This window comes from Linepithema humile, chromosome 5, assembly GCF_040581485.1.
Source record: "Linepithema humile isolate Giens D197 chromosome 5, Lhum_UNIL_v1.0, whole genome shotgun sequence".
Lineage (NCBI taxonomy): Eukaryota > Metazoa > Arthropoda > Insecta > Hymenoptera > Formicidae > Linepithema > Linepithema humile.
Window position 1 is genome coordinate 14,455,494 of NC_090132.1, and position 22,346 is coordinate 14,477,839.

At 39.5% G+C, this 22,346-nt stretch overlaps 1 protein-coding gene across 1 annotated transcript; it reads right to left on the minus strand.

Annotated features, from left to right (window-relative positions):
- Positions 1–5,080: 5,080 nt before the first annotated feature.
- Positions 5,081–5,905, minus strand: LOC137000193 (uncharacterized). Its single transcript, XM_067356149.1, has one exon. The coding sequence runs from the start codon at positions 5,903–5,905 to the stop codon at positions 5,081–5,083; it is 825 nt and encodes a 274-aa protein (XP_067212250.1).
- Between the last annotated feature and the right edge of the window lie 16,441 nt (positions 5,906–22,346).

Genomic DNA, 22,346 nt, shown 5'->3' on the forward strand with positions numbered 1-22,346 from the left:
CTCTCGCAATAAGGTAAGCTTTTTGGAAGGTTCTCGTATTTTCGAGAACCTTCCCGGTTTCCTCCGATTACTGCGCGTGATCGCGCTCGCGCAGTATCGATTAACGCCCAGCTGATCGTACGCTTATTTTGGGCCAAGATCTATAGAGAGAAGGTTACCTCAGTAAAACCGGTTGAGGGCGAGGGACGATGAAGTAAGGGGGGAGCTAGAAACAGTTTGATGGCGAGGAGCGATGAAAGGAGGGGGGAGCTAGAAACAGCTTGATGGCGAGGGGCGATGAAGGAAGGGGAGAGCATGATGATCTCATCGACAAACAGTAGCTGTCTGAGATAGCTTCTGTTTGCCGCAGTGATGCGATCTTTCCCACAGCGGTCCCGGCTCGGCTGTGCTCGGCTGCCTCACACAACCTTACAGAAGCGCTACGTCACGTATCCGCTGTGGGAAAGATCGCATCACTGGTTTGCCGATGAGATCATCATTGCCGCTCTTGCCGCTCGCCCCTCTCTGCATTTGCCCCTCTTGCCGCTCGTCCCTCTTTGCGCATGAGGTAACCTTCTCTCTATAAATCTTGATTTTGGGCAGCCACGAGCTGGCGCCGCCTGACGGAAGATCTCGGCGCAATCTTACAATGTTGTTATTGTACAAAAAGTAAACATACTGAACAAAGTTGGCTCTAGCAATTATTTATTACATCGTTCACACAACTCACCTGCAGTGTGGCCACATTGTGACGACCAAAATTCATGCGTTATCGAGCGCTGTAATATTACTGACAGAATTTATGGCGAGACTAGGTATAATACTATATATCTAATTGGAAAAAAATGTTATATGCTTTCCCTATTTTTATTGTAATTAATACAAAATAAATAAATTAATTAATTATTCAATACATACATATACATATTAAATATAGTTATCCTTATTTTGTATTTTATATAACTGAAATGATATATACTCTTATTATTTCAGTTATTATCATATAAAATACAGAATAAAGATAACTATTTATTCAATATATGTGTATATGTATATATAGGCGTATTGCCTAAGGATTGTGTTCGACTTGGTTGAAAGATATTGAGACCAATTTCTTAGAAAAATATATTTTATTTTTCCTCGTCAGAGAAGTAGAGTAATGTACAAGTTTTGTGTTTGATTTGATTAAGGGCGCCAGAGGCGCTTTCTCGGCAAGAGTGTAAGGCCGAGAATCAAAAGAAAAATTGACGGGCGCGGTAAGAAATTACCGGCCGCGTCTTAGTGTGTTGAACGGGTCCTAAAAAGGACGGTTCAACTGAGTTAGCTCGTTGCAGCCCCTTTCCCGGCGTCGGTGGAACTCCGTTCGGGAAGTGGTCTTCCGTCTGACAACTGCTCTCTGAGCAGGCTCTGAGCGGTGAAGTCTGTACTGCGATGGATCGAGTCTCTGGTGTGCTGGTGGTGGCAACCGTCTCGGCTCTCGGAATTACGGATTGCTCCGTGTACCGAGGAGAGAGAGGTCTCCGAATTCGGATGTCGCCTTGAGTGAGCGTGTCCCTTGGTGGTCGAGTCAACCGGACGCAGAACTCTAGTGGGATTAATTTCCACACTAGAGACTGAGGAGGTGACGGCGAAAGTGGAGTATCCGCGGGCCGCTTGGTTGAAGTGCGTGGCCGATGCTGGGACTCTGCTTTCTTTTTACACGCCTTGCGAGGCAGTGTGAGAAAAACGGCGAGACTATGTGTCTCTGTTAGATTCTGCCGAGGCAGAGTACGACTCAGTTCAAGGGCCCTGGGGAGAGCTCGCCTTGAAGCGAGTGAGTGAGGAAAGATCTGCGGAGCAGCTCTTTTATATCTCGTCGATCGAAGCTTGATCGCGAGAAGGTTCTTCACCGCCTGCGCAACCTGGCGGTGGGTCCGCAAGCTTGTAACTGGTAGAAGGCCTGCGGCGCGTAGCGGCGCCGCGATGTATTATACCGCGTCAGTGCAGCGGTGTGGCGGTGAGCCGCCACAGGACCCCCTTGGCAGTTTTTAAGCCTGGAAACGCACGGTTGGTTTTGAAGTTCTGCCGCTCCTCGTCTTGTTGGTTGCGGAGGGCTTTGGTTGGTCGGCTGGTGTTGGTTCGATTGGTTGCTCATCGTCGTCCAACGTGTAAGCCGGTTTCAATCGGTCAATCGAGACGTTGATTGGCTTGCCGTTGACCAATAGCCTGTAGACTTTGTCGTTTCTGCTTAAAACGTTAAATGGTCCGTCGTACGGTTGCTGTAACGCTCTGGTCGGGCAATCGTGTCTGACGAAAACTTTTTCCGATGTGGCCAGGTCCTTGTGTACGAAGGTGCTGCGGTGGCCATGGCGTCGTAAGTGTGGACGGAGTTTGTTCATTTTTTCTTGTAAATGACGGACAAACTCGTCCGTTGGCTGCTCGTTACTGGTTTGGTCCAAGAATTGTCCGGGAATCCGAATAGTCTCTCCGAAAACTAATTCTGCTGGTGTGGCTCCGATGTCCTCTTTTACTGCGGCGCGGATGCCTAATAAAATGACTGGAAGAATTTGCGTCCATGCTTCTGTTTCGTGGCTTTTGATAGCCGCTTTGAGTTGCCGGTGTAGTCTCTCTACCATGCCATTGGCTGCCGGATGGTACGCGGTAGTTCGGATGTGTTGCGATCCGGTCAGTCTGGCCAACTGCTTAAATAGTTCCGACTCAAACTGCCGTCCCTGGTCCGTGGTGATTCGTGCCGGCGCTCCGAAACGCGCAATCCAGTTTTCAAATAAGAGGCGAGCCATCGTTTCTGCGGTGATGTCGGACATCGGGTATGCCTCTGGCCATCGTGTGAATCTGTCAATGATTGTGAGGCAGTATTTCTTCCCTCGAGATGGAGGCAAAGGTCCGACGATGTCCATGTGTATATGCTGGAACCTGCTGGTAGGCCCCAAGTAATTTCCTGTTGGTGAAACGGTGTGTCGGTGGACCTTTGATTTCTGGCAGGGAATGCAAGCCTGCGCCCATCTGCGGCAATCCTTTTTTATTCCGGTCCACACGAAGCGCTGCGTGATCAATTTGACGGTGGTTTTTATCCCGGTGTGCGCGAGTCCGTGCAAATGCTTAAAGATTTGCTTTCGGAATTGTTGCGTGACGTATGGTCGTGGGATGCCCGTCGATGTATCACACATCAGTTTGATATCTGTGCCGGGAATTACGGTTTCTTTAAGCTGCAACTTCGTATTCCCTTTGAGTAATGCTTGTATTTCGGCGTCGTCTTTTTGAGATTTTGCGAGCTCTGCAAAGTTTACTGCTTGCTGGACAGCCTGCGTCCTCGATAGTGTGTCTGCTACGATGTTATCCTTTCCCGCCACGTGTCTGATGTCGGTTGAATATTGCCCGATCAGCTCCAAGTGCCGTGTCTGCCGCGGTGAGCTCTGCAAAGGATCTTTTCGAAATGCATACACGAGCGGTTTGTGATCCGTGTAAATGATGAACTCCCTTCCTTCTAACCAGTGCCGGAAATGTTTGATTGCTGCGTATATCGCCAAGAGCTCTCGGTCGTACGGACTGTACTTTTGTTGCGCGGTGGTCAGCTTTTTGCTGAGGAACGCCACCGGTTGCTGTCCGAGTTTTCCATGTTGGTGGATTACTGCTCCGATTGCGAAATCTGAGGCGTCGGTTGTTAAGGAGAGTTCTGCTTTCGGGTCCGGATGTGCCAAGAGCGTTGCCCGTGCAAGGCTTTCTCTGCACGTTTCAAACGCTGCCTCTCGTTCTGCGCTCCATTCGATTGGTGTTTTCCCGGGTCTGTTCCCTTTTAGCGCGTCATTCAAGATTGCTTGGTCTATGGCCGCTCCCGGAATGAATCTCCTGTAAAAATTTAAGGTTCCGAGGAACTGCCGCAGCTGCTTGACGGTGATCGGTTTTGGAAATTTCCGAATGGCCTCGACTTTTTCCGGTAGTGGTTGCGTCCCTTCTGCTGAGACTTGGTAGCCCAAAAATGCTACGGTTTCTTTTCCGAACACGCATTTTGCTGGGTTTAGTTGAATTCCGTATTTGCTGAGTCTCTGGAACAAAGCTGTTAAATGTGCTTTATGTTCGTCAACGTTGTGAGATGCTACCAGGATGTCGTCAATGTAGGCGTAGCAGAAATCGAGTCCGCGTATCACCTCATTTATGAATCTCTGGAACGTTTGCGCTGCGTTTCTCAACCCGAAAGGCATTTTGAGAAATTCGAACAGACCGAACGGTGTGGTGATTGCCGTTTTTGGCACGTCTTCAGCGTTTACCGGAATCTGGTTGTAAGCTCTAACCAGATCCAGTGTAGAGAAAATTGTTTTCCCGTGAAGAGCCTGTGTAAAATCCTCGATGTGCGGAATCGGGTATCTGTCCGGCACCGTTCGGTTGTTGAGCTTCCTGTAATCGCCGCATGGTCGCCACGTGCCACCTTTCTTCGGTGCCATATGCAACGGTGAGGCCCATGCGCTCTTGGACGGCGCGATTACTCCTTCTTGCAGTAAAAGATCGAACTGTTGTTTTGCTTCTTTTAGCTTCTCCGGCGCCAGTCTCCTCGGCCTGCATGCTTCCGGTGGTCCCGGTGTTGTTTCGATGTAATGCATCGTTGAGTGCGGCGCGGATTCCGTCTTTCCGGTTGGTCTAGTGAGCTGTGGAAATTCAGCCAATAAGGCGTGAAAAGCTGTTTCCTGTAGTAATGTCTTAATCGATGTTTGTCCGGTTCTGCTCTGCAGGCTGTTTGTGGCCAATCCCGTCGTAGCGTCCAAAAGTTTGCCTCTCCTTACATCCGGCAGGAGATGGAAATGCCCAAGGAAATCGGAGCCGATGATTGGCTGTGTGACGTCAGCTACGATGAATTTCCATTGGAAGGCGCGCCTCAATCCGATGTTGAGCTGAAGCGCGATCCACCCGTAGGTGTGAATGACAGTTCCGTTGGCTGCAAACAGGGCTTGCGTTGCTCCGGACATCCGTCCGCGTACCATCGAGCGCGGGTAGACACTTATGTCTGATCCCGTGTCGATGAGGTACCGAACTTTTGTTTGTCGCTCGGTTATTACAAGGCGGCATGGTTTCGGGTCCGGGCCGTCTGCCGCCATTGATTCCGGACCGTCTAGTTTTCCGTTTTTTCCTTCTTCTTCTCCTTGTATGTACAAGGCTCTGTACACTTTCTTGCCTTGCTGCCGAATCGCCGATGGAAAAAGCAAAACTCGCTGTCTTCTTCCGAATTTGATTTGGTCCGGCTGCGGCTGCGCGATCTGTGGCGCTGTTGTTTGTGGCGGTGCTCCTGCCGGCCCAATCGCGTGTTGAGTGCGGCGACTTGCTTGACCAATGCCTGAATCTGGTCCTCGAGCGAGCCGGTAGGTTTTGATTTCGTCTCCTTCGGCTTGTCCAAAACTGCGACTGTTCGGCATGTGACTTCGTAGACACGGTCGGCCTGTTCCGCCACGTCCTCGAGAAGATCGTCAGCTCGCGTCGCTAGTATGATCTGCATTTGGGCCGGTAAACGCCCCAGCCATAGCGTGCGCAGGAGTTGATCAGGCACGGCATTGCCCGCGAGCGTCCTTAGATGGCGCAGGAACTGCGATGGCTTTCGGTCGCCAAGTTCCTCTCGCTCTAATAATTGGCGGATGCGGTGTTCCTGTGAGTCGCTCAGCCTTTGAATGAGTGCCCTTTTTACGGCTTCGTATTTCCCGCATGTCGGAGGATTCGTTATCACGTCTTTGATTTCCTTGATGTATTTTGTTTCGATTTGCGAGATTGCGTACGCATACTTGGTTGAATCCGACGTGACGGCGCTCAGCAGGAACTGGCTCTCTAATTGGGCGAACCATAATTCTGGTTCCTCCGGCCAAAAAGGTGGTACTCGCACCGATACTCTGCCGATTTGTGCTGCGTCGGCGCCTGGCATATCGCCGGCCTTCTCTGATTGGCTCATTTGCTTTAACCAGTCGTCGGGGTCACCAGTTTATAGGCGTATTGCCTAAGGATTGTGTTCGACTTGGTTGAAAGATATTGAGACCAATTTCTTAGAAAAATATATTTTATTTTTCCTCGTCAGAGAAGTAGAGTAATGTACAAGTTTTGTGTTTGATTTGATTAAGGGCGCCAGAGGCGCTTTCTCGGCAAGAGTGTAAGGCCGAGAATCAAAAGAAAAATTGACGGGCGCGGTAAGAAATTACCGGCCGCGTCTTAGTGTGTTGAACGGGTCCTAAAAAGGACGGTTCAACTGAGTTAGCTCGTTGCAGCCCCTTTCCCGGCGTCGGTGGAACTCCGTTCGGGAAGTGGTCTTCCGTCTGACAACTGCTCTCTGAGCAGGCTCTGAGCGGTGAAGTCTGTACTGCGATGGATCGAGTCTCTGGTGTGCTGGTGGTGGCAACCGTCTCGGCTCTCGGAATTACGGATTGCTCCGTGTACCGAGGAGAGAGAGGTCTCCGAATTCGGATGTCGCCTTGAGTGAGCGTGTCCCTTGGTGGTCGAGTCAACCGGACGCAGAACTCTAGTGGGATTAATTTCCACACTAGAGACTGAGGAGGTGACGGCGAAAGTGGAGTATCCGCGGGCCGCTTGGTTGAAGTGCGTGGCCGATGCTGGGACTCTGCTTTCTTTTTACACGCCTTGCGAGGCAGTGTGAGAAAAACGGCGAGACTATGTGTCTCTGTTAGATTCTGCCGAGGCAGAGTACGACTCAGTTCAAGGGCCCTGGGGAGAGCTCGCCTTGAAGCGAGTGAGTGAGGAAAGATCTGCGGAGCAGCTCTTTTATATCTCGTCGATCGAAGCTTGATCGCGAGAAGGTTCTTCACCGCCTGCGCAACCTGGCGGTGGGTCCGCAAGCTTGTAACTGGTAGAAGGCCTGCGGCGCGTAGCGGCGCCGCGATGTATTATACCGCGTCAGTGCAGCGGTGTGGCGGTGAGCCGCCACAGTATATATTAATTAATTGATTAATTAGTTATTTTGTATTTACTACATAAAAATAAAAATAAGAAAAATATATGACATTTTTCTACAGTGATATATATAGTATTATATGTATATTTTTTATTTATTACTTTGTCATATTTAATTCATATTTATTTGACATCTTGTATACGCCTATGTCGTCTCGTACATACATTATATTGCAGCCTTGCGACGAAATTTCAGTCGAGGAACAATCGCAAGCGTAGTTTGTTTACAAACTATCCGACGCGTACACAGACCACACGTCAGTGTATTGAGTTACCACTACAAACAAATGCGTACACACGGACCTGCGCGGCGTAAGTCTGTAGCACGGTGTAAGAATATAAGGTGATTTCACGACCATTGTATTCTATCAAAAAATCTGTGATCAAGATGTCATAGTTAAGGCATGTCACACAAGATGTCACGTTGGTGCAAAATCCCAAGTAAAAAAGAATAGAAGATATGGATAGATGTGGATAGAAAAGGATAGATGATGAATCTCTAAAGCATATCTATATATAATTATAGTCCTAAATAATACAAATTTTTTAAAATAAAACTTTTAACATTGTGTATAAAAATATATATTACTGACAAAATATTTTATTTTTTTATAACAAATTATTCTAAGTTAAATTTGCAGAAAAAATAATTAATAATGTATTCCAGTTTTTATAGAAAATTAAGTTTCTTTAAGAAAATGAATATTTATAATTAAGTTCCGCAGGACAATAAAATTTTAATAAAATTTATATATATATATATATATATATATATTTAAAGTCCCTCAACACGTAGCCACCTAGCGGTTCAATGTGGAACAAAGACAGAAAAATCACAAAAATTTGTTGCCGTGAAATCACCTTATATTCTTACACCGTGGTCTGTAGGCTACGCCGATAATGTTATTCTCAATTATAGTTCTATCGAAATGACGAGAAAATTTATTTTATTGCACATGCGCATACATAAAATCATTTTAATATAATAACTCATATTGCTGTCCGTAATATATACTAAAATGAAAAAAGATCATGCGCAGCTATAATAAAACATATTAATAGATCCATAATATAGGTCTATATAGTTGGCCCCCCTCCTAACGCAAATCGTAAAAACATTTATATATTCGGATTGTACATTATTTGTACATGAATGTACTATGATTTTTATCGTTTGTACATTTTTCGTTAATTTAAAAAAAAAATACAACGTTTTCGTAACTGTGCCAAAGATAGTTAGCCCCCCTTATGTCGCAATTACGTCACGTAAACTATAATTTATGAATTTATCGTGCTTAATCGTTTGTACGTCGTTTGTACATTATTAATAATTGGTTAAATTTATAATTCCAACATTTGTTTTTGTTTAAAACGCAAGATAAATAATTTTTATTTGAATATGGCGGGTACGGAGTACGGAGCAGGTGCGCATGCGTGTGCGTGCGTATGCGCGCCTGTGCGTGCATATGCGTGTGCGTGCGTGCGTGTGTGTGCTGCATGTATCATGTAGGTGTGTATGCGAGTGAGTGGTGGGTGAGTACGTGCGTGTATATACACAACAACACAGCATATACCCACACACACAGCATACACATTAGCCGGCATTATATCACGGCTATGTCATCACAACATAGCAAAAGTTAAAAGTGAAAGACTTTTAAAATATCTCTAGACGAAAAACTATTAATTTTTAAGCTTCGTTCCCATTGAGACTTTTGATCAGCATCAATAAATGATACTGCAATTTCGGCGAATTTAACCAATGGCCACTTTTCATAATGTTTGTGCGGGGTTCTTTTATAGAAATCTTTTAATTATGATTAAAAATTATTTGAATTAATTTTGAAAAGATAGATTTCCTCACAATGTTTTTAGTTCGTGCTTTACGAAACAAATAATTATCGCTAGCCAATCAAAATCTTTGTCGTTGCGACAAATGTAGACATCTCTCGGCAATGCTGCTCTATGTTTTTTTCACAATGTTTTGTTTATCTCTACTCTTTTAAAGTTCACAGTAGTATATGTCAGCGCTCGGAATTAGTTGCACATTTCGGGCCGATTTCCAAGACGACGCCTACTGTTTCCCCACTACCGCCCGGCCGCTGGCGGCCGAGCCGCCGATAACTCTGGCTCAAGAGCGTTTTATATTAAAAATAGGCTGGATTGTTTAGGCATCTTTCAAGAAATCGTAACATTTTCTTCACTACATAAATAATGTTTATTTTTATTAATACATAATATATATATATTTAATTATTAATGAAAATAAACATTATTTATGTAACAAAGAAAATATTACTATTTTTTGAGAGGTACCTCAACAACCCAGCCTATTTTTTATATAAAACGCTCCTGCGCCAGAGCTATCGGCGGCTCGGCCGCCAGCGGCCGGGCGGTAGTGGGGGAACAGAAGGCGTCGTCTCGGAAATCGGCCCGAAATGTGCAACTAATTCCGAGCGCTGGTATATGTATTCATTTGTCATCTATGGCTTAATTTACACCGATTGTTTAGTACGCGTACCAAATACTAAATCTGCTTTTCCAATAGGTATAAATCGTTTAGTATAAAATCTACACCAATCAAAAAAGCTGATTTAGTACTTGGTACGCGTACTAAACAATCGGTAAATATTCGCACAAGATCCCCTTTTAATAAAGTTAAGAATAAATTACATTGTCTTGTTGGCATTTGATTCTATTGATGTAAAATATTGTGATTTATCCATAGCCGCTGTGGATAATATTTGTATTATAGAATTGAAAGATGGCAATGAAATCAAACGATAGACGGCGCCAGCTGACGGCAGCCAAAGTATCGAGCAGCGCCTCGCACATATCGATTCTGCGCGGGCGCGCTCCCGCCCCATATTTTAAGAATAATACTGTATCCGTTCATCTTTTCTCATTGAACTATATACCATACTGGAACGAGCACAGGCTACCCCCTCCATTCGACAAAACGGTCAGACAAGGCAGTGACTCAGTACCGGATTTCTCTTTCTATCTCGTCTACTCTCGACTAATAGTAGCTGTGAACACGTGACCAAAACTGTTGGTTAGATAGAGAGATCCGGGTCCGAACAGCTATCTCCATCTGACCGGTCGAGAACAAAGGCGTGCTCGTTCCAGTATGGTATATATTTCAATGTCTTTTCTAGAATGTTTTTAAGAGGTGACTTGTTAGAGAAATGTAAATCGAAAATCACTCTCTAACGTCGGGTCAAAGGCATAGGTCGCGAAGTGAAATATATATTAGAGAGACAGTCGGAAGTTTGTCGAGAATCAGATCTTGTAAAATTTGGGCGAAGTCAAACTTAGAAAAATTACCAATATTATTATTTAAATTAAACATTAAAGTGTTCAATCAAGTAACAGTGTCGATTCCTTTTCTTCATAAACTGCCGTTCCTGACAATACAATAACGTTTGCCGGAATAATTTCGAGTAAAATAAATAAGGTCAGAAAGGACGTAACAGTCCTATCATTCAAAAAATAGTCGTTGCCGAACATTCACCCTTTTATCATTTATTTAAAATATTACAGACTCTAGTTATTATCTTACAGAATTGAATGGACAAGTATTTCTTGCAAAATAGGGTTGTTTATTAATTAAAGTCGGTTGATTGACGTTATTACCATTTTTTAAAAGCATTAATTTTTTAATATCTTTAATACGATTGTTACGATAACGAATACTGGTTCAGATTTGTAATAATAACTACATTTTTTCTTTACATTTTCTTTCTTCTCACTTAATTTTTGATCACTGATTTGATTATTAATATTATTATCGACAATTTCTTCAATGTTAAAAGATTTTAAGAAATTTTGACAGCTTTTCTGATTTTCTATACTTGATAATATTGATGCTAATCGAAAGTCTCAATGGGAACAAAGCTTAAAAATGAATAGTTTTTTGTCTAGAGATATTTTAAAAGTCTTTAACTTTTAACTTTTGCTATGCTGTGATGACATAGCCGTGATATAATGCCGGCTAATGTGTATGCTGTGTGTGTGGGTATATGCTGTGTTGTTGTGTATATACACGCACGTACACACCCACCACTCACTCGCATACACACCTACACGATACATGCACGCACAGGCGCACATACGCACGCACACGCATGCGCACCCGCTCCGTACTCCGTACCCGCCATATTCAAATAAAAATTATTTATCTTGCGTTTTAAACAAAAACAAATGTTGGAATTATAAATTTAACCGATTATTAATAATGCACAAACGACGTACAAACGATTAAGCACGATAAATTTATAAGTTATAGTTTACGTGACGTAATTGCGACATAGAGGGGGCTAACTATCATTGGCAAAGTTACGAAAACTTTGTAATTTTTTTTTAAATTAACGAAAAATGTACAAACAATAAAAATCATAGTACATTCATGTACAAACAATGTACAATCTGAATATATAAATGTTTTTACAATTTGCGTTAGGAGGAGGGCCAACTATATAAACCTCTATAATATTTCCGTTTTTTTTATTAAAACTGCTATGGTAAAACGGCTGATTGGTGCATGTCCGTGCTAGATCCATAATTGTGGCAGTGTTGCTAGACGGGACGCTTTTTCTCGCGCATGCGCAGCGCTGCAGCTATGAATCCAGCGGTGTATACGGCTTATAGTGTTGGGTGCTGGCGCGAAAAGTTAGACGTTTGACAGGCTACAGGAGAAGGTTAGGTGAGTACATGTAAAAAATAATAATATTTATATCATATATATATTTATATGTATTTTTTGTTACGCGAAATATGGATAGTTCAAAAGGAGCCATTAAAAAGACGCATATTAAAAATTTTCAAAATTCTTGGTTAGCTGACGATTTATTTAAAGGATGGCTGGCTCCTCATCCTACGGAAAATAAGGCAATTTGTAACTTGTGCAATATTACCATTAGATGCTGTAAATCAGATTTAATACGGCATTTACAAAGGGCTAAACATATTAAAAATTGTGACAGTAATTCTCAAATAAGTCAAAGCCAAAGCCAACATTCCAAAAATTCTTATATTGAAAACGGTAAACGAGCCGAAATTAAATTAGCAGCTTTTTATTCTGAATATAATGTTGCTCTTTATACCGCAGATCACTTAGTTCCTTTGTTAAAAGACATTTGTATAGATTCTTCAATCGTGCAAGATTTTTCACTGGCTTGATCAAAGTGCACCAATATTATTAAAGAAGTTCTTGCAAAGCGGGAAATTGAGAAAATTGTTAACATTTTACAGAATCAAAAATTTTCAATTTTAATATATAAAAGCACGGATATTGGAGATACTAAAATTTTATGCGTTCTTGTTCAATTTTTTTTTCCGTTAAAAAAAAAGTTAAAGCACAACTATTAGAATTATTAGAATTAAATGCTGCAGATTGCTCTGCAAATAGTATTTTTGAATTATTTAAAAAACTTTTACAAAAATATGAAATACCTATTACAAATATAGTTGGAATGGCAAGTGATAATGCATCCATTATGATTGGATGTAATAATTCATTTTTTTCTCGTTTGCATTCCGAAATTCCGGGAATAGTTATGTTAAATTGTATTTGCCATTCTTCCGCGATTGTAGCTAGTAAAACCTGCGAAAAATTGCCACAATCTTGTAAAAATTTAATTAGAGCGGTTGCAACTTATATATCAGGCAGTGCAAAGAGATGTACGATTTTAAAAGAATTTCAAGATTTTTTTGATATTGAGAAAAATAAGATATTAAAATTAGCTAATACAAGATGGCTCGTTTAAATGTGTTGTTAGGCTTCTCAAAAATTGGGAAGCTTTAAAACATTATTTCACATTAGCTATTCATGAAGACAAATTAAGATCTGCGGAACTAATTTTATCAGATTTAAATAATAATAATATTAAATCATATTTATTATTTTTGAAATACTCATTAAATTTTTTTAACACTTTCAATGCTCTTTTTCAAGGACAACAAATTTTAATTCATATTTTATTTGAAGAGTCTCAAAAAATTATTCGGCAAATTGCTCAAAATTTCATTAAGCCTGAGGTTTTGGAAAATATTATCTCTTTAGATGTTGACAATGAGAATTACATACAAGATCTAAATGACATATATGTAGGGCCCGAATGTGAAAGCTTTTTAGCAACACAATCTTTAGAATGCGCGGAAGAAATTAGATTAAAATGTTTAGATTTTTATAAAACAGCAGTCCGCGAAATGTTGAAACGTTTACCGTATAAAGATACCTTTTTCCAACAATTAACTTTTTTACATCCTTCTATTGCGCTATTTGATTAAGGCAGAATGAAAATTAGAGATTTAACTTGTATTGCTAATCGTGTTGCAAATATTGATATAACTAACTTAGCTTTCGAGTGGAGAATTCTGCCATCAGTTATTAACGATACAGAAAAACAGAAGTTAGTTTCTTTAGAAATTGATCAAATGTGGTCAACAATTTTTGAACATACAGATTTAAATGAAGAAAAAGTTTTTCCAAATTTAGAATTATTAGTTCAAGCGGTCCTTTCTTTTCCCCATTCAAATGCCGAAGCCGAACGGATTTTTTCTATTGTTACTGATGTAAAAAATAAAAAGCGAAATCGCTTATCAGTTGATACTCTTTCCGCGATTAGCATTGTTCGATCAAGTTTTCAGGCTGAAGGCATTAATTGCATTAATTTCGAAATTGATTCGCGACATTTGGAGTTACATAACTCTCAAAATTTATATACAAAATCTGATTGCAGTTTATTTGATGGTAAATAGCTTAGTTTTTTATTATAGTCGTTATAATAGCTTTGTCATTTTTCTTTATTTTTTCAAATTTTATTTAATTTTTAATGCATAAAAACGCAATTTTTTTTTTTTTATATTTGTCATATTAGAGTTTTTTTTATATTTACAATATTGTTAGTATAGTTTCATTTTAACACATTTCTTTCAGCATATTAATACACATTTTTTTCAGCATTATTAGTACCCGCATAATGTGCAATTTTTATTTTAATTAATATTTTTATTAATATTATTTTTATTTTTATCATTTATTATTTATTATTTATTTTATAATAATTGATAAAAAAAATTATTTTTGTTTTATTGTAGAATTAGATCTTAAAATTAGTTGTACAAAATATGTTATTTTTAATTTTAAAAAATATGTGATTTTATTTGTGATAATTATTGTGATATTATCAATGTAAATACTTTTATTTTCTGATGTTATATATGTTTATACTTTTATTTTATGAATACTAGTAAGGTTTTTAGCAGTTTTTCCTTATCCTTGCAACAAATGTTGGTATTCTTCGTAATTCTGCCAAATAAAATATTTTATTGTTATTAAAATGTTATTAACAATTATTTAAACATCCTTTCCTTTTTTAGCTTACTTTTTATTAATATTATTAATTATTTTATTATTATAAAAATAAACATAATATTTACATGCGTTTAATTTATTATTATTTTATTACTTTTTATCACTTTTTAACGATAAACAAAATTTTCTAATAATTTTTTAATAGAAGGGTCTACAAGTGCCTTTTTTTTTCTTCAATTAGTACACCGTTGAGGCCGATTCTCAAGTGCAAAAAAGTCGAAAAAGTCGAAAAAGTCTTCGTGAAAAAAAACGTCCCGTCTAGCAACACTGAATTGTGGATCTAGCACAGCATGCACCAATCGGCCGTTTTAGGCCGGCGTCACATAGAACCCGTAATCCGTAATCCGCACCGGAAGTCCGCAAAAGTTACTAGGTATTTCGTCCATAACGTTACGCGTGTTTTTATCTCCTTGTGTCCCATGCAGCCGTAATTCCATGAAATTTCCGTAAAAGTTACTACAAGTTACTAGTTCTTACTAGTAATGCTTTTTCTAATTTTATTTATTTAACTAAATTTGACGATTTAATTAAAATTTTTGTTAAAATTATAATATATTCTGTAGTTTTCTTATGAATAAAATACAAATAAACAATTATAATTTGTTAAATAAAAAATAGTAATACCGTTACGTGTGTATTTACGGCTCCATGGGACACAAGGAGATAAAAACACACGTAACGTTACGGACGCAATTTCTACAAAGAGGCATGTAAGCACGCAATGCAATTGCACTCCGACTTTAAATAAAAATAAACGTGTCATAATCTTAATAATTGTTATTTTCATAAAGTGATTTGTTTGACAATTTTGAAATTAGAAGCATAATGAATCTTCGGTTCATGTTATTAGTTATGATTACAATGTTGAAAAATTCAGTGGCTTCTCCATTTCATCAAAGAAAACCAGAGAGAAGCCTGAGAGACGCCACGGCCAGGTTTTACGTGATCCACCAAAGCGATACGCCACCTGTGGACCTAAAATGTGGACATTTGAACTACGTAGCCATGTGCACAATTTTTGGTTTCGTTCCGTGCTATGTCCACGAAGGATCGATAATACAGAGTAATGTGCACATTGATGTATATTATATATGTATATTATACATATATATTATACATATATATTATACATATATATTATACATCAATGTGCTGTGATGTCCCGACAATGGTAAAATTCAATGAACAGAACATTATTAAAGAGATCTGTACAAGTCCATCTAAAATTCATCCAAAGAGCAAGATTGAAGTTATGATTAGTGTTAACTGTATTATTAGTTATAAAAATATTAATTATACTATAGCTATAAGAATACTGCATAATTGAACAATGCATTGAACAAATAAGTAAAGAGATAAGAATAAAATAAGCAAAGGTTACCAGACACCCATCTTATCCGTCGGCTATCTTCTATAAACGAAAACGAGCTGCATATCAACTTCCAGCCAAACGATATTCCAACGTATCAAGAAGCCGATGTGACGATTAAAAATCTATGCGATACTCTCGAGGGCCTACTCCCCACCACAAGAGGACCAACGTACATCATCGCTCGTGAGACAGTTCTCTTCCAGCAGACTCACTGTTAGGTCATATTAAGTTCTATATACTATTTTTCTCTGCATTGTTCAGTTGAAAACACTGAGTTATTTGGTTTATATTTAGCAGTGTAATATCTGCATTATTAAGACGTATCTATAAGGCTTTGCTCCTAATTAAAATTAGGTAAGCTAATTTAAACTATTTTTATTTGATTTTATTCATATCCTTTTCATACGATAAATTGTTACCTCCTGTATCCCTAGTAAACCCGGTGAATGCAGGGTGACTAAAAAATAAGGAGACATTTCAAATTTCGCGCTAATAGTCGATATTACAGAATTTTCTACACACGTCTAGTGACCAGACTTAACATAAAAATTGGTGGCAGCGGTGGGATTTGATAATGATCTATCGTTCAATAATTTTGTTTAATAATAATATTTCAGTGTAAGTACTATATTCCACTGTGTTGTGATTTGTGAATTTAAAATGTCGCACGGTACTCGCTCGCAGGGACCGGTGTCGACCGACGCCGAAATAGACATTAGGCAAAAACATCTCGATGAACGTGAAAAACAATTACGCGCACAGCATCAAGCTTTGCTACGCGAACGCGAGGAAATAGAAAAACGCGCTACTGAAGCTATTGACGCGAATTCACTTATGCAAGTGTTTTCTAAAATACAAAGTGAACTCTCTCAATTACAAAAATTGCCGGAACAAATAAATATGTTAGAACAACGCGTGAACGAAACTTCAAGAGCCGCATTGGCCTACGAAGAGTATCAAAGCATGCCGGTGCAGGACGAAGTGCCAGCATCATTTCCGATTTTAAAATTAAAGGATGTAGCTTCCAATATCCCTGCGTATGACGGTTATAAAATTTCGGTATTTCAATTTGCCCGTGCTTGTGAACGTGCTCGTGATCTATTATCCTCTGTACAGGAGCCTCAGCTAGTACAGTTTATTATTAATAAATTAGAGGGTGATGCGTACCAAGTTGTTGAAAGAAATATGTATACGCGTGTTGTCGACTTATTAGACAAACTAAAAGCTATTTTTGCACCGAATAAGTCAATTGCACAATATCGAGGTGAACTTGCTAATACTTACAAATTGCCGGCTGAAACAATTCTTAAATATGCGGGGAGAGTAAAAGATTTGAAGTTTGCTATATTGGATGGAAATAGACGTCAGGGAAAAAGCATAAGCCGTACTTTCATAGAAGAAATAGATGGAGAAGTATTAGAAGCTTTTATTAACGGATTGCCGTCTAATATAATAACTCGTATGGAACACCGGCAAATAACCAATTTAGATGTAGCTATTGAGTGGGCCGTCAAAATTTCAAATAATTTAGAAGTAGAAAAATTATGCGAACATCAATCTTCGCAGAAAACTGCTCCTTTACTACGCTCTGACATACAAAGTGTAGAATCACCGCACGTTGAACCACCAAAGTCAATTTTAAAAAATCCTAACACACTGATTCTGCGCCCTTGGATTAGACCACTAATTCCGGGTGTACCAGGTCCAAATTCTCCTGATGTGTGTCGATACTGTAAATTTCCGGGGCATAACATATCAAACTGCAAAAAGTATACCGAAACTCTGTACAGAATCCGGAAAACTTAGAAAACCGCCCGATAGCGAGCGCGGCCCGGGATACGGCTCATGTTACAGCGCATCCGATAAGTGTACAGGCAGAACCAATAATAAACGAAGGATGAATAATTCTGACGCAAATAATCAGGTCTCAAAATTTATTCCGGATGCAACAATAATAGTGGCAAACCCGGAGGCAGCCACTTTTTTGCCAAAAATAATACTAACTTGTAAAAATTTACAAGGATATTGCAAATTTATGATTGATTCAGGTTCTGCCATAAATATGATTAAGTCTAAAATCCTAAGAAACACTCCCATAGATTTAGATGATAGATTAATTTTAAGAGGCATTACTAAGGTTCCTGTCGAAACACAGGGAGCCGTAATTTTTGCAGTAGCCGGTTAGATAACAAAGTTTCACGTAGTGCAGGATAAAGTACCCATCCCGAGCGATGGAATTCTTGGCTCTGAATTTTTAAAAAATAATAATGCTATCCTAAATTACGATAAAAAAAGTTTGATTATTGGAAACATGTCAATTCCATTTTATAACAAAGAGAAAATAATAGTACCAGCCCGAACTGTGTTACCAGTCTCTTTTAATATTACTAATCCTGAAAGAACGGAAGGATACGTACCGCGTTGTGAACCCGTTAAAGGATTATATCTTGGTGAGGCACTTGTTACTAATTCACAAAACAAAGGGTATTTAAAAGTATATAACGTCACTGAGCGTGACTACACAATAATACTGAAGCCCATGCACTTGATAGATTACTATTCTACCAATTTAATTGACTGTGTCAATTCTACTAACTCCATTGATTTTTCTGAATCCACTGAATTAAGTGACCTCACTAAGCCTACTAATTCCACTGCGCTTTGCTATTTCAATAAATCAAACATTGAAGATACAATTCCAGCAATTGAACACCGTTATAATAAATTAAAAAATCTAACAAACTTGAGTCATTTAAATGAAGAAAAGAGGAGACATGTAGAAACAACATTAGAAAAGAATATAGACTGCTTTTTCTTACCAGAAGATAAATTAAAATTTTCTAATATCACCAGTCATTCCATTTCTACCACTAACGACATTCCTATTCATGTTAAACAATATAGATACCCGCCTTCCATAAAGAAGAAATAGATAAACAAGTGAAAAAATTACTGAAAGATAACGTTATTCAACCTTCCTCTTCCCCATATAATGCACCTCTTTGGATTGTGCCTAAGAAATCGATCGGAGAAAAAGAAAAAAAATGGAGAATGGTAATTGACTTTAGGAAGTTAAATGAAAAAACTATCGGGGATGCATACCCCCTTCCAAATATAGTAGAGATCTTGGATCAGTTAGGAAGTGCTAAATATTTTTCCATATTTGATCTAGCACAGGGCTTTCATCAAATTCCAATGAATCCAAATGACAGAGCTAAGACAGCGTTTTCCGCCCCGTATGGGCATTACGAATATTTAAGAATGCCATTCGGTCTGAAAAACGCACCAGCCACGTTCCAAAGACTTATGGACAGTGTGCTGGTGGGTTTACAAAGAAACGAAGTATTTGTCTATCTAGACGATATTGTTGTGTATGCCAGATCCTTGGAGGAACATAGAATAAAAATTGAAAAATTAATGCAAAGACTAAGAGAAGCTAACTTACAGCTTCAACCCGAGAAATGCCAATTTTTGAGACACGAAGTTGTATATTTAGGCCATGTGATCAGTTCAATGGGGGTTAAACCAGATCCAGATAAAATCATAGCAGTAAAAAACTTTCCTATACCAAAAAATTAGAAAAATATAAAACAGTTCTTGGGCCTAGCTGGGTACTACCGTAGGTTTATTAAAGATTTCTCGAAGCTTGCCAAACCTTTAACCGATTTATTGAAAAAAGATATACCTTTTACATGGACTCTCTTACAGGAAAAGGCTTTCACTATCTTACAGGACAAACTTTGTAAAGAACCTATTCTCCAATACCCAAATTTTAACAAATCTTTTATCCTCACAGTAGATGCTTGTGGATATGCTATTGGTGGTGTGTTAAGTCAAGGATCCATTGGAAAAGATCTGCCGATAACATACACTTCCAGAATCTTAAACAGCGCGGAGAGGAATTACTCGACTATAGAGAAGGAGTGCCTTGCAATTGTCTATTGTGTAACCTACTTCAGGCACTATTTATACGGACGGCATTTTACAATCCTAACGGACCACAAACCTTTGGTTTGGCTGCATTCCATAAAGGACCCAAGCTCTCGGCTATGGAAATAGAGGTTAAAACTATCCGAGTATGAGTTTGAGATAAATTATAAAAAAGGGAAAACTAATACTGTCGCTGATGCTTTATCCAGAAATCCGCCAAATGCTATGATATTTCCTTTAAATGAATCGCTTTCTTTTCATAAAACTGCTATACAATCTTCTAGGCCTCCTATAGCTTCTAAATACGATAATACTGCTCTATTACCAATTACTAACCAAACATTTTCTTTAGCTTCTTTAGCTATAGAAAATCCAATGGAAAATGCCTTACCGATATATCCAATAACCATTAACGAACTCCCGTCGCTCCCTTCTGATCTTCCACACTCAGACATTGAAATGAACTCGGATGATGAGCAATCGACAAGTACGGAACCCGACTCCGTTGATGATGATGACGATGAACAACTTTTAAGGATAAGAGAGACTCGCGACTCTTTGTTAATGCAGAAAGATAATCATATCATTTTTGTAAATTTAGACGGTACACCTTTCGATAAGGGCTCTAAGGACTATCAAAAAGCAAATAAACTTCCGCAATATAGTAATCTATCTATCGGGAGAGCCCGCGTAACCGACATAGGTAACAAAATTTTAGTAGCCCTCGCGGTCAAAGCAAATAAACACATCCAAATTGAACGTGACGAAATAATAAATTGCATGAGATCTTTAACTGACGTAATTCAAGAACTACAAATAACCTCTGTTAGTATAGCACAAACAGACTTTTATGACAACATACCATGGGTTTTTGTGTATAGAAATTTAAAAAGATTTTTACTCGATCAGCCAATAACATTAACAATCTGCAAATCCTTGATACGTTTTCCTGAGATAAACGAGAGGGAAAATTTAATATATGAGAAACATGCAACAAAAGTAGGAGGACATAAAGGCGTGAATAAAACTTATAATAGACTCCGTCAGAATTTTTATTGGCCTACAATAAAACAGGACATACAAACCTATATTCAAAATTGCCGAAATTGCCAAATCAAAAAATTAACCAGAGTTAAGACTAAACAGCCCATGTTGATAACCGACACTCCGGGAGCCGCATTCGATAAGATTTCAATGGATATTATGGGTCCTTTGCCTACTACACAAAATAATAATTTATACATACTAACCATACAGGATCTTTTAACAAAATATTCAGTAGCCTCACCCTTGATGAGGGCAGATTCCATTTCAATAGCTGAAGCATTTGTAAAAAATTTTATTTGCATCTATGGGGCCCCGCGAGCATTATTAACCGATCAGGCTCCTACCTTTTTTACTTCTTTAATGAAAGCAATCGCTTCACATTTCAAAATTAGACAGTGCCGTACCACCGCTTACCATCCTCAGTCGAATGGTTCGATCGAAAGATCACACCACGTGTTAACAGAATACTTAAAAATGTATACTAACAATAATAATGAATGGGACAAACATTTAATGACAGCTATGTTTGCTTATAACACCTCTGTGCATGAAGGAACTAACTATACACCATACGCTTTGGTCTTTGGACATATCCCTAGGGTACCTTCCTCTACCAGTAGTATATGGCAGGTATGGGGCGTCACAACAAACCCCCACCACCTACCCCATATTTGACCCACTGACCTACATTTGGTCTGGCGTCAAAACAAATGACGTCACAGGGAGGGGAGGGGGAAAAGATGGCGGCAGTGGGTCCAGCATGGTAGACGTCTACAAGATGGCGGTTGTTGACAAGATGGCGGCTGTTGACAAGATGGCGGCTGTTGACAAGTGATTTTTATTTTTCGGAATTGAGAAAAATCCAAGCTGGGTTCGAACCTGGATCGCTGGATTTCTAGTCCTGGTCCTAGTCTGCTGGGCTACCTATACATCTAATGATAGTAAAATGGTGTGTCGTATTTATGGCTATGGGACCTGGCAGGGAAGGGATGTATATATGCTGGGACCGCGTCTATATGATGTACCCCGGACTCTGTGGCAGGTATGGAACATGTAAACAAATGACGTCACACAGTCACCTCTAGTCTGCGAAGGGAAGGGATGTATATATGTTGGGGCCGCGTCTATACGAGGTACCCCGGACTCTCTGGCAGATATGGAGCATGTAAACAAACGACGTCACACAGTCGCCTCTAGTCTGCGAAGGGAAGGGATGTATATGTGCTGGGGCCGCGTCTATATGAGGTACCCCGGACTCTCTGGCAGGTATGGGACATGTAAACAAACGACGTCACACAGTCGCCTCTAGTCTGCGAAGGGAAGGGATGTATATGTGCTGGGGCCGCGTCTATATGAGGTACCCCGGACTCTCTGGCACGTATAGCGAACAAAAGAATGACGTCGCAGCGACGAATGATCATGCGACTTTTAGTTTGATATTTGATGTGATGGTTAAGGGGTCGAGCGCGCGATATTGCGTGAACGGGGTGAGCGTCAGCCACTCGTTTTCGCAGATTGAGCGTGCTGTAAAAATTGACGATGGCGAGTGGAGCGTGCAGGAACATGTGAAAAGGGGAAGGAAACGAATGCAAGAAATGAAATACAAAATCGTTTATTTGGAATTTTTTTTTAAAATACATAATTGAACATTACAGTCAAAATATAAAAATATTTTATTCGACTTACTGAATACATTCTAAAAAT